This window comes from Cervus canadensis, chromosome 28 (genome assembly GCF_019320065.1).
Source record: "Cervus canadensis isolate Bull #8, Minnesota chromosome 28, ASM1932006v1, whole genome shotgun sequence".
Classification (NCBI taxonomy): Eukaryota; Metazoa; Chordata; class Mammalia; order Artiodactyla; family Cervidae; genus Cervus; species Cervus canadensis.
This window is the reverse complement of record NC_057413.1, coordinates 14,841,304-14,854,759: the sequence shown is the minus strand read 5'-3', so window position 1 is coordinate 14,854,759 and position 13,456 is coordinate 14,841,304. Positions and strand designations below refer to the sequence as shown.

Sequence of the window (13,456 nt, the reverse complement as noted above, 5' to 3'; positions counted from 1 at the left end):
AGGATATGCCTTGCTTAATGTCTTGCAACTGCAAATTTAATACAGCAGGCCAGTGACTATGCATTTTAACTGTCTTTATTTTTAAGAGAGCTGCCAGATTTTAATTACAGATTAAACAGTTATTTGCAAATGAGTACCTCTTCATTAACATATCAGAATCACAATAATAAACAATTCTGTTACCAAACAGTGCATAGGGCAGTGGGAAGTTTAAGAACAGTACATACACATGGCCCTATAGCAGGGCAAACTATCCTACTTACGGTAGGCGAGCTGATACCTTAAATTTTTTTTAGGGGAAGTAAATAACCTAGATGAAAGCTCACAAGATTCTACATTTTATGAGATCAGAGATTGTGCTTCTTTTATTTACAGCTATATCACTAGTGCCAACACCATGCCTGGTTCACTGTAGGTGCTTAATAAATGTTGAATGAATGAGTGAACTAGTTTAAAGAGTACATATTCGTATTTTGCAGTTACACTCAAGCACTGATATTTTGTAAAAATTTGCTAAACTGGAATCAAATTATCAGTGAGGTTATTCTCAAACAATTTAATTGTCTAGTTTATTCCAAGGAACATAGAAGAAATACATTTTTTCTGTTACCACCTTCATAACAAACTATTGCTGTGTGTGACTCAGTCATGTCCAACTCTTTTGTGACCCCATGGACTACAGCTTGCCAGGCTCCTCTGTCCATGGGATTTTCCAGGCGAGAATACGGGAGCAGGTTGCCATTTCCTCCTCCAGGGGATCTTCCCGACCCAGGGATCAAACCTGCTTCTCCTGTGTCTCCTGCATTGGCAGGCGGATTCTTTACCACCGTGCCACCTGGGAAGCCCAATAGCAGCTGCAATAATTTTGCTGACATAGCTTCTTATTTAATTTTATTAAAGACCTTATTTTTTTTAGGGCAGTTTTATGTGCATAGAAAAACTGAGCGGAGGATTCAGAGACTTTCTGTGTATCTCCTTGTCCGACAGAGGCACGGTGTCTATTGATGTAAAAACGTAGGCTCACAATGTGTAACAAACGCACTACTCTGGTGAAGGATGACAACAGCTCCCTGTTTCTCATTTTCACCAGTACTTTTGTTGTTTCTGACTCGGAGACCGAGAAACACAAAGTGGAGTAACTAGCTCAAGGCTAAGTGAGTCAGATACAGCTCCCCGGGCACCAAGCATCCCAGCCAAGTGTTTTCTGCAGTCTCCAATGCTGCACCATCCTTCTCCTTATTTTGAGTCTGGAAGAGAGCAGGAAACAAGGCCCTCGATAAGAGGTATAAGAAAGTCAAGGTCACAAAGTGTATGATGCTGAAGTGGAATAATTTCCTTTTTAGGGAGGCATAGTTCATAGGCTACGATATTCCGTCACAAAAGTTTTATCTCTGAGTTTTTAAAAATACAAAGTAATTTATTATGAATAAACAATTACTTCCAAATTCTTCAGCTTGCCAGAAAGCTAGTAGGCAAGAAATAGGAAAAAAAAAAAAGTTAAGGCTAATTACTGAAATATACCCACCCTAGAAAATACGGTTCTCATGCCCTCCCTCCCCCAAACTACTTGCTTTAACTAGGCAGCTTCATGTTCAGTATGTGACTTTGTTTAGATTAGTCCTGAGGTTAAATAAGGCCTCAGACTAATAAATGAAGGAAACATCTGACTATCAACAAGCACACCCATGATAAAGAACTGTTAGGCAACTGACTTTATAAGTCTATTTTGGGTTATGTTTCTATTATGGTCTCATTCATTCTCTCTCTCTCATTCTTTCTTCCCCTGCCCATCATGCCCCCACCCATGCACCCCACTTCCTCTTCCCTCTTTGAAATCCCAGACCTTCTTTGCAAAGATATTGGGGCCTTTTCACACCCTGAAAAGAGGTGAGGGAAGATATGCAGCCATACTTGACAGCATGGAAGTCACTTCCCTTCTAATGAGTCTCTCACTTGCTCTGTCCTAGGTTAAAAGATAATAGCAATGCTGGCGAGGAAGCTTCTAAACTTGTAAAACTCATTGTGACAGCTATCCTCTCACACTTTTTCAGCTGAAATGTTGTTTGTGTAAAAATTCAGAAAAATGTGGCAGGCTGGACTCACTCCCTAAGCTGTGTGCTCTGCAAGGGACCCAAGCGCTACAGAGAGAACATGGAACCTGGCTGGAGACCAGAGCTGAGCTCTCCTGTGTTTTAAAAAGTCCTCTCTGGTCCTCAATCAGAGGTAAGTACTGCCAGTTCACTCAACAAATGAGAGCAGATGTGCTTTCTTAAGATAGTGATGCCTGCTCCATGAAAATGAGTTGCTAGTGATGCTGGTATCACCATTACAACTACAGAGGACCAGGGATTGTACAAGTGAGGAAGTTATTTCTGGAAGCTGCCTAGGATTAGAAACTTTTTTGGGTACCATTTTTTATCAAACAATTCCTTCTGCAATGGCTTTTGACAGGATCATCTTTGACAATGTGATTCCTCCTTGCTTTCAATTAAAAAGCCTTATATACAACTTAGGGCTTCCCAGGTGGCACAGTGGTAAAGAATCTGCCTGCCAACACAGGAGACACAGGTTCAATCCCTGGGTCAGGAAGACCCCCTGGAGTAGGAAAGGGCAACCCATGCCGGTATTTCTTGTCTGGGAAGTTCCATGGACAAAGGAGTCTGGTGGGCTACAGCCCATGGGGATGCAAAGATCCAGACATGACTGAGCTGCTGCTGCTGCTAAGTCGCTTCAGTCGTGTCTGACTCTGCGACCCCATAGACGGCAGCCCACCAGGTTCCTCTGTCCCTGGGATTCTCCAGGCAAGAACACTGGAGTGAGTTGTCATTGCCTTCTCCACATGACTGAGCATGCACACACATATACAATTTAAAATTAACGCTAAAAGTGATTGTGAAAGTGTTAGTCACTCAGTCGTGTCTGCTCTTTGCGACCCCAGGGACTGTGTAGCCCACCAGGCTCCTCTGTCCATGGAATTCTTCAGGCAAGAATACTGGAGTGGATTGCCATTTCCTTCTCCAGATGAGCTTCCCAACCCAGGGATGGAACCGTGGTCTCCCGCCATGAAGGCGGATTCTTTACCATCTGAGCCATCAGGGAAGCCCTAAAATTAACACTAAAACCAAGTTTTTTTTTTTAAAAAGCTAAAAAGTATAGCCTCTTCTTCATTATTTGAGCTCAGAATCTACACAGAGCACATCTATATTATTAGCACATTGATGTCTTTTCCACTATCAGTGCAATCGCAACATCGATGGTGAAGGATTTACAAAGAACAATAGGCACGGGCTTTGTGCAAGAATTTTATATTATTAAAAATCATAAATATATCACCCCTGTCATATGGTTTAGAATGATGATAAGAATGTAATTTCATGACAGTTTCCCATTCTCTCTCATCTTACTCTCTCCCCAGTAACTTGCCCTCACCTTGGATACTGTATGATGGCACCTTGAATCTTCATTTCTTATTTTTTTCTGCTGTTCTGTGCTTGCAGCACTGGCTACTCCTATCTTGTAAGTGACATTTCCCTACTTAGTTGACAGACTAGACGGAACATCAAGGGGTGACAAAACAGGTTGAGGTCAAGTGAGATTCTGACTTTTGTTTGGATAAGCCATTCACTTATGCTGCCTATAAAATGGGAAAAGCTTACATCCAACTACCTTAGAATTAAAGAAACATACACAAAAATAGCAGCTAAAATACTATGAAATATATTTTAAAATGTCACTCCTCATATTGGTTTATTCAACACTTCTAGTTAGGTTGCTAGGCTCTAAGAAAACTTTTTAATAAAAAATAAACTATCACTCTATGTGTTTGCTTTCATTATCTTTTTGGAAAATCATCAAATATCTCAGTAAATGATGATTCTCCAATTTCCTTATGGAACAAATGTTCGAGTAGATCCAGCAGTTATCTTTGAGGTAATGTATCATTGTCTTGCTACTAAAAGATGAAAATCTTAATACCTAGCTGGGCTGAAAATCATATCACACTCTTTAAATCAAGTCTTTGTTTTTGTAAGTCAAGTCTTCTGGTTTTGCTCAAAACATCTACTTTTTATATATTCACGTTTAGAAGTTAACCAAGAGAGTAGAAAAATAATTTAAAAAAAAGAAAAATAATCATATGAGGTTTCCAAACAGAATTATGCAAGCAAATCAAATCTATGAAAAATAAGTAATCGTTAGAAACTAGAACTAGTTCCTCTTTGTGTTTGATAACAGATATACTTTCTACAAAATAGGATTTATGAGTGTGTGTGTGAGGTGTGTTCAATTTAGCAAAACAGTAATTATCATGATATATACAAACAAAATATCCTAAAAATGGAAATAAGCCAGTGTATTAATATGGAGGAAAAAAAACCCCCAAAACCTCCACAGTAAAAGGCAAGAGACCTAGTTTTAAAAACAAGGCCCAGGGAACTCTGCACAATATTCTGTAATAACCTAAATGGGCAAAGAATTTGAAAAAGAATGTGTATATAAATAAGCGAATTGCTTTCCTGTACATCTGAAACTAACACAGCACTGTTAACTAATTATACTCCAATATAAAATGAAAATTAACAACAAATACATATTAAAGTGGAGCACAAAATAAATTTCTAATAAGAGTATTTTTTAGCTGTGTAACAACAGTTTCAAGCTCTGCCATACCACAGAGCCACCACTAATAATCAAATGGATTAACAGCCTCTATTTTCTGTCTCTCAGATCCATTTCCTATAATCCATCTAGAGAGATATTTTAAAAACTCAAGTCTGGTCATGTCGCACACCTCCATTAAAATCCTACAATGGTTCCCCAGTGCTCTCAGGAGAAAGCTATCACATAAAGCCATTTTTTATTTTTTAAATCAGTGCACAGGAGACCATGTAATAAAGATGTCATAATTTATTTGACTACTTCCCTATTAATAGACATTTGGCTTGTTTCCAGTTTTTGGCTATGAAAAACAGCAATGCATACCTTTCTGGACACATGGGTGAGCATTTCTCTAGGAGTGGAATCACCAGGTTGAAGGAAGAATATTTACAGTTATAATTTTCACATATACAACCAAATTGTCCTTCAAAATGGCTTTATCAATTATACCTTCCCATTTGGCATACAGGGCTTTCTTTCCTAGACCCAACAACATGGTATGTGCATGCTTGCTAAGTCACTTCAGTTGTGTCTGACTCTTTGCAAATCTATGGACTGTAGCCTGCTAGGCTCCTCTGTCCATGGGATTCTCCAGGTAAGAATACTGGAGTGGGTTGCCATGCCCTCCTCCAGGGATCTTCCCAGCCCAGGGGTCGAACCCAAGTCTCACATCACTGGCATTGGCAGGCAGGCTCTTTACCAGTAGTGCCACCTTTGTCGCATAAAAAGTAATGAACTATTTTTGGTGTAATTTTCATCTAGTTGCTAGTGAGATTGAATATCTCTCATACCTTTGTTGAATGCAATTTGCCCATTTGCCTATTAAGTTGCAATTACTAAAGTACAATGATTAAGTATGGATGTGAGAGATGGATCAAAAAGAAGGCTGATCACCGAAGAATTGATGCTTTTGAACTGTAATTCTGGAGAAGACTCTTAAGAGTCTTTTGGACACCAAGGAGATGAAACCAGTCAACCCTAAAGGAAATCAACCCTGAATATTCACTGGCAGGACTGATGCTGAAGCTGAAGCTTCAATACTTTGGCCAGCTGATGCAAAGAGTTGACTCAGTGGAAAAGACCTGATGTTGGGAAAGATTGAGGGTAGGAGAAGAAGTGGGCAGTAGAGGATGAGATTGGTGGGATGGCATCACCGACTCGATGAACATGAGTTTGAGCGAACTCTGAGAGACAGTGAAGGACAGGGACACCTGGCGTGCCACAGTCCATGGGCTCGCAGAGTTGGACACGACTTAGTGACTGAACAACAACAAAATATTAAAGATATTTTCCCCTGATTTCTTGCCTATCTTTTAATTTTATCATGTATTGTATAGAAATGCTTACTCTTTGGTAGCAAAATTTATCAAAAAGTCCTGTTGGCCTTTTGATTAAGATTATATTGACAATATAGAATAATATGGGGAAATCTGACAGTAGCATGATATTAAACTGTCTACAAAGGAAAGTGTTATGTTTTATAATTTAAATATACCTTCTATATTTTTCAAAAAAATCAGCTTTCATCCTAAAGATCTTATCATTTGTTACCGGATTTATCTGTTGGCATATGTATTGCTTACTTTCTATTGTGAATGGGATCTTTTTCCATTACTTTCATTTAAACAGTCTTTTTCTGTTACTTTTAGTTTTGATGGGATCTTGTACCTGGCTCACACCCCTTAGTTTTTCAATTAATTCTCCTGTACCTGTACACTTGTCTGTATGCTCTACCAGAGTAAAACTTTCCTGAGAAAGGAGATGACGTCTATCTTTTCACTGGCATGTTCCTACTATCTAGCATAGATCTTGGCACACAGTGGGGAATCAACAAACAGTCGTTGAACTGAACAGAATTTAAAATGTAAATTCACATATGAGTGTCAGTTCATGTTCATTCCTCTCCATGATGGTCAAACTTCTTAAATGGAATGAACTGAAGATTCTACTATCTTAAGACTTATTAACCTATTAAAATACATATGAAGATTAAAAACACTATGCTAATCAGTAGACCAAAGAGAAAAGAAAACCTCCAAATAAGTCAATTTAAGAATAAGATTAGAACACTACATACTAGACAGGGAAGAAGACAACAAATTGACAAATATGTAAGTTTGGCAATTAGAGAAATAAGAACAACAACAACCCCAAGGATGGCCACACACTATGAAATGCAGAATAAAGGAATACAATTAAAGCCAGAAATAGAAAACATAAAAATATGAACAATTAATCATTCAAGCATATTTTTGTTCATGTTGAGGGGGGAGGAGCTCACAACACTAAAATGAAACACAGCAATAAATCAATACTGAAGCAGACAAAATGTTAGCAAACCAGTCAAGATGGGGGAAAAAAGAAAAATGAGGAATGAAAAGGGCAAGAGAACATTATATACAACTCTATGCTAAAAAAGGTGAAAAAGGAAATCAGTGTAGGACGGACTGTAGGACTGTATTACAAAAATTGACTCAAAATGAAAACTGATATGCATATAAGCAATTGAAAAGGTTATTACATAATTTCCTCTTAAAAGACTATGCAAAAAAAAAAAAGACTATGCAAAAAAGCTTTTTAGCAGTCAACTCAACCTTTTGAGAAACAGGTAACCTCATGCTAGAGAAACAGATCCAGAGCATCGAAAAATATGCCAAATCTCCCCATTAGATTTTTAGGAAGTCAGCATTACTGTCACTAGAAAAAACCTGAGAAAATAATATGAAAAAGGAAGATGAAAGATGAGGTATCTTAATCTCAATACAATGTAATATGTTGGATAAAAGGGCAGGTTCTGGAGCTGGCATCCCAGTTGGCCACTCACAGCTGACCCTTGAGTAGCACAGGCATTAGGAGTACCGACCCTCCGTGCAGCTGAAAATCCTTGAGTAACTTTAGTCTTTCCTCCACATCTGTGGTTCTGTGTCTGCAGATTCAGCCAATTGTGAATCATGCAGTACTGCAGGATGGATTTATTGAAGGAAAAAAATCCACATAGAAGTGGACCTGTGCAACTTGAATGCATGTTGTTTGAGCATTAGCTGTGCTAGTTATGTCACTTTGAGTGAGTTATTTTCCTCTGTGATGCCCCAAACTGTGAGGATTAAATAAAATAATCCTCGTAAAGCATTTAGTATAATGGCAGCCACAATATTTTAAGGGGATGACTGCGGACAGTCCTCCCTTGAAAATATGTAAAATTATGCATTTTGTCGGTATGTCAATTTTTCTGAGTGGAAGGTTAATGGTTTTCATGAGATTTTCAAATGAATCATGACTTCCTCCAAATTAAGACCCACTGTTACACATTAATCTTACTTTAGAGTACAGATGTAGAAAATCTGGATGCAATATAAGCAAAATAAATACAACAGCACATTAGAAGAATCATTCTTCGGTACCCCCAAAATTAATCTTTGAAATTGAAGGCTATACTGGGTTGAGAATGTACAGTGGTCAGCTTTTCTAGAAAACAATTTCATAGCATCTATCAAGAACCCTTCACTGAGTAATATTTATGCTCTTTAGCCTAAAATTGTGCTTCCAGAAATACATTTACTGAAAATGGATATTGGGACCAAAAAATGTGTGTTATATGATGCTTATTATGGGGTAATTTATAATAACAAAACATGAGAAACAATCTGAGTGTCCAACAATAGATGAATAGCCAGCAAACTGAGGCATCCACTCCAGGTTTAGTGTGTAGCCATTCCTGACTTCACGAACTTCAAAGACACCAATGACATTCACAGTGTAATTTCTTAAAATTAACTTGAATACAGAGTATAATGCCAGCATCATAAAATAAAGGAACATAAGCTAAAGCAAGTAAATACACAAAAAAAGTGCTAATGGTTAACTCTGGGTGGCGGGATTATGAGTGCCTCATCCTCTTCCTTCCTTCCCTTCCTCCCTCCTTTACAGATGCTCTACAACAGGCATTTTAAAAACAATCATATAAAGCTCATTTAATAAAAATATCTTACTCATAGGGGCTTCCCAGGTGGCTCAGTGGTAATGATTCACCTGGAGCAGGAGAAGCAGGCTCGATCTCTGGGTCGGGAAGATCCCCTGGAGGAGGAAGTGGCACCCCACTCCAGTATTCTTTCCTAGAAAGTCCCATGGACAGAGGAGCCTGGTGGACTACAGACCATGGGGTCCCAAGAGTCAGATGTGACTGAGCAACTAGCAAACAAGCAACAGACAAGATGTGTATCGTACTAACAAAGGTGAGCAAACAAATGGATCATCAGAACACCCACTCCCCGTTTTGTAACTTTTGCTTATAAAATTGTTTGAGCTTTCTATTTAATATTATGATAATTAAAGAATACTGACAATGAATGACAGGAGCTGCAAACAAACCATTACCTTGCAACTCTCCTAAGCAGTGAATTAATGTTGGCTTTGCAATAGAGTCTGTTTTGGTAGGTTGTGGTATCAATACTTTCTCAGCCTCTGTAAATGGCAGGAAGTTTTCCCTACCTTTCCTGTGAAAACCGTGAAACATATTCATGGCCTCAGAAATATTTTAGAAACTGGGTCATGATTTTTTGCTCCAAACTTCATGAAGTAGAAGGGAAACCTAAAAAAATCCTTAAGTAGGTAATACGTATGAAATAAGATGACTAATAAAACTATTAATTCTTTTGCAACCTTCCCTTGTAACTCTGGCCTTACTAATATTAAACGATTTCCTGGTCAACCAGCCCATCCTCCGTGACAGTGCGGTACACTCCTGATAATCGCCTCGGGTGATCGGGCATGCTTTCAGGCACCTGATCGGACACACTGAGCTTCACTGGCAAGTTCCACAGGTCATGGCTACTCTCATTATTACTTTTGTTCTCTCACTGGTAGGTATGTGTTCATCTACGTCCAGCAAAAACTTGATGGCTTTTCTATTTTCTTTCTTTTCTTCATCCTGTCAGAAGACTGACCAGGCCACGGAGGGTTAGGCTAGGTGTGATATGAGGTCTCAGTAGGGACACAGGTGCTCAACATTGGTATCAACATTATACTGTGATGGGGCGGACTCTGTGAAACATTCTAATCTCATATAGATTTTTAATGTTGAACTTGTAGACCGTCTTATTTTGTTTTTTCCTATATTCCTCTCATTGGGATAAAAACTGTCCTGTGTAGGTTCCTCCTTTCTCTAAATAAATAATTTATTGCCTCTCACATGGATTTCTCACAAGTCCTCACTGATTTGGAACTTTGTTTAATAGCCCAAGAGATCTAGTCACATCACATCAGCTCTTGTCTCAGATAGGAAAGAATACACTTACATATTTATGTTTTGGGGAAGGAGGATATTTGTAAAGAGGAAAAAGGAATCTCTGAGAAAAAGACGAGAGAAAGAGAGAGTGGGATGAACAGGAGTAGAAACCAAGATGGAGAGAGACAGAAAAATACTGGGATGGGATGGGGAGGGAGGTGGGAGGGGGTTCAGGATGGGGAACACATGTACACCCGTGGCAGATTCATGTCAATGTATGGCAAAACCATTACAATAGAAAAAAAAAAATACTGTAAGTGCTCTTGGTTTGGGGTTAAATATATTACCTAAAAGAAAGCTTCTGAAAGCTTGCTATTTACCTGGGCTATGGAGACATTAGAAATTGTTTCTATAGCTCTTGGAAATCACCCTGATTTTCAGAATATTCCCTTTAGCCCTTAGAAACAGATGGTATGCATTTTTATATTGAAATTACTCCTATCAACTTTCCCCAACTGTGGTGTATTACTTTCTGATTTGTAAGACAACAGCTTTGAGTCCAAGGAAATGTCTACTTACAAAAATGTCCTCGTGTGTAGCTCTGTCAGTTAAGCATTAAAGGTTCTTCCCCAAAGTGACTCAAAACGAGTCTCTCTGTAGCCTCCATGTTTGCCTGTAGAGCATCTGCTCAAACGAGTTGTCTTCCAGGCTGGCTGACACTTGACCACCCTGATCATGACCCCATCTTGCTTTAATCTCAAATGCCCTTTGTAAGCGTCACTGATGAAGCAGCTTGAGTGCCTGGATGTTACCCGCGTGGAATTCGGTTCTTCACTGAGAGTTGCAAGTTGAGTTCAGTGGTGTGAGAAGTTGTCTGTTATCTTCTCAAAGGATATACTGACGGACTTCATTTCATCTTCTGCTTCTGTTGTTCTCAAGCCACCAGTCAGCATGCTTCCTTCGGTCACCTGCAGTCTGTGGCCACAGACGGGCCACATCCCACACATACAGCCTGATAGAACCGCACCAGGCCTCAGGCTAACTGTCAAGCACTAATGTGTCGCCAACTGTGTGCAGCCATTTATAATCCAGCATACCTTCTAGGCATCTATCACACATGACAGAGTTGAGGGTTTCTGAAGACATCCGTAGAAGGCAATGCAAGAAGGCCTCAGAAACTCACACATGTACTCCGACATCAGCTTGTAGGCCCTTGTGTCTCCCTGAGTAAGGTGCATAATGCCTCATGGAAAATACAGTTTATTAAATTAAATCAAATAGAATCTCTAACAGTCCTGATTTACTTCAATGGCAGAGAAGAACATGTTAGATAAGGTCTGCCAACTGGCCATCCATGTAAACATACTCATGAGTTTGGTCCCTTAGTTTACAAGCTTTGCAGCAGTCATCTGAGAGGGTACATTCACACTGTGTCAAAGGGAGGTCACAGAACAGAGTACAGAGACCATAAAACTGTTGTGAGTAGTGCATATACTTTACCACAGTGAGGCCTAAGATTGTTAAATAATTCTAGTGACCTAGGCAGAATGATAAAGTTGAGTAGCCATTGCTAGGTAAGATCGTCATGTCTATTATAAACTAGCTGCTGTCTTTGTTTCCAAGCTAGTTAAATATTTTCTGGTATTTATTAAATAGCCCTTCATATGAATTAGTTATGGTTACTTTTAGTGGCATTTTCATTACAAGTGATTAAGTCAATCAACTGTCAGCTTTGACAGTGCATTTGGAAGAAACATTTTGGAAAAGCAATTCAAAAATTAAAACTGAACAGCATTACAACTCAATCTCCTCCCCTGGCTCAAAAACTCCACAAAAACTAAACCCAAATTCATAAGAACCAGAGGACAAACAGCTTAAAATAGCCCATAGGAGATGCATAGCTTGGCAAACCACAGCACCTCTGCTATTTTTCTGTTTCACATGACTCTCACCTACATTATCACATCTGTTTCTCATGACAACCATCTGAAGTTCAGATGGCCTTCTATATCTGTGGGTTCTGCATTAGCAGATTCAACCAACTGCAGGTCAAAAATATTTGGAAAAAGAATTCCAGAAAGATCAAAAAAGCAAAACTTGAATTTTATGTATGCCTAGAAACTGTTAGATAGCAGCTGCATTGTATTTACAGTTATTTGCATTGCACTTACATTGTATTAGGTATTATTAAAATCTACAGACCACTTAAAGTATACAGGAGGATGTGTGTATTTTATATGAAAGTATGATGTCACTTTTATATAAGAGACTTGAGCACCCGCAGATTTTGGTGTGGGTATTATGTGTGTGTGTGTGTCTGCATGCATGTGCGCGTGCATTCTGTAATTCCCAAGGATACCAGGGCATGACTATATTATCTCCAGGAAACTGAAAAGGAAACCAAGTCTCTCACAGGTTAAGGGATATGTTCATAGTCACCCAGGGCTTACCCAATGGCTCAGCAGTAAAGAATCTGCCTGCAAATGCAGGAGCCATGGGCTTGATCCCTGGGTCAAGAAGATTCCCTGGAGAAAGAACTGGCAACCCACTCTAGTATTCTTGCCTTGACAATTCCATGGACAGAGGAGGCTGGCAGACTACAGTCCACGGGGCTGCAAAGAGTCAGAGACAACTAAGCATGCACACACGCATTGTCAGTTGTATGGGTTTTGTATCTTCCACCCTCACAATAGACCGGTACTGATGCAGACAATAAATAGATGTTTAGTAGCAACATATGAGATAGTCAAAGTGTGGTACCCATGTATTTATTAGCTCCTGCTTCAAAATCACTGTAGATAGTGATTGTAACCATGAAACTAAATGACACTTGCTCCTTGGAAGAAAAACTATGACAGCTTTTCTAGACACCGTATTAAAAAGCAGAGACAAAGGTCCAGCAAAGCTTTGCCAACAAAGGTCTATATGGTCAAAGCTATGGTTTTTCCAGTAGCCATGAACGGATGTGAGAGTTGGATCCTAAAGAAGGCTGAGCACCGAAGAATGGATGCTTTCAACTGTGGCGCTGGGGAAGAGTCCGTGGGAGGAGAAGGGGACAACAGAGGATGAGATGGTTGGATGGCATCACTGACTCAATGGACATGAGTGTGAGGAAACTCCAGGAGACAGTGAAGGTACAGGGAAGCCTGATATGCTGCAGTCCACGGGGTTGCAGGAGTTGGACACAACTTAGAGACTCAACAACAACCACCTTCACTGAACTTATTTAATTATTCCTCTGTTTTAAAAACCCATACTCCCAATAGTTCACAGGTCTAAATTTTTCTTCTCCAATAATAATTTTTGACTATGTTCTCTTTGATTAGTCTATTGAAAGCTAAGCCGTTGTCCATCTGAAGATTTTTCAGTAGTTAAATTTGAAATGAGGACAGTATACTTGTAGTAGTGTTTGATTTGGCTGATGACTAGTGTATCAAAGGACGTGGCCCATCAAAAGGGATGAAAGCAATTAGCCTTTAACAAAACTTCCATGTGAGGAGTGGAGCACGCTCTCCTCTGCCGCTCCTGTGAATCCACCCCGCTGCTTGTCTGCCATGTCATACTATCTGCTTTAAC

General features: G+C 39.4%; 1 protein-coding gene across 5 annotated transcripts in view; it reads right to left on the bottom strand.

Annotated features, from left to right (window-relative positions):
• CDKAL1 (CDK5 regulatory subunit associated protein 1 like 1) overlaps positions 1-13,456 on the bottom strand; it is a 579,481-nt gene that overhangs the window by 39,767 nt on the left and 526,258 nt on the right. Inside the window, exon 14 of one of the 5 annotated variants that reach the window (XM_043449771.1) lies at positions 842-1,247. The exons of the other annotated variants lie outside the window; for them this stretch is intronic. Within the exon in view, the coding sequence (XP_043305706.1) occupies positions 1,140-1,247 (108 nt within the window). The 3' untranslated portion in view covers positions 842-1,139. Of the gene's footprint in view, positions 1-841; positions 1,248-13,456 lie in introns of those variants that run through there. 5 annotated transcript variants of the gene reach the window in all.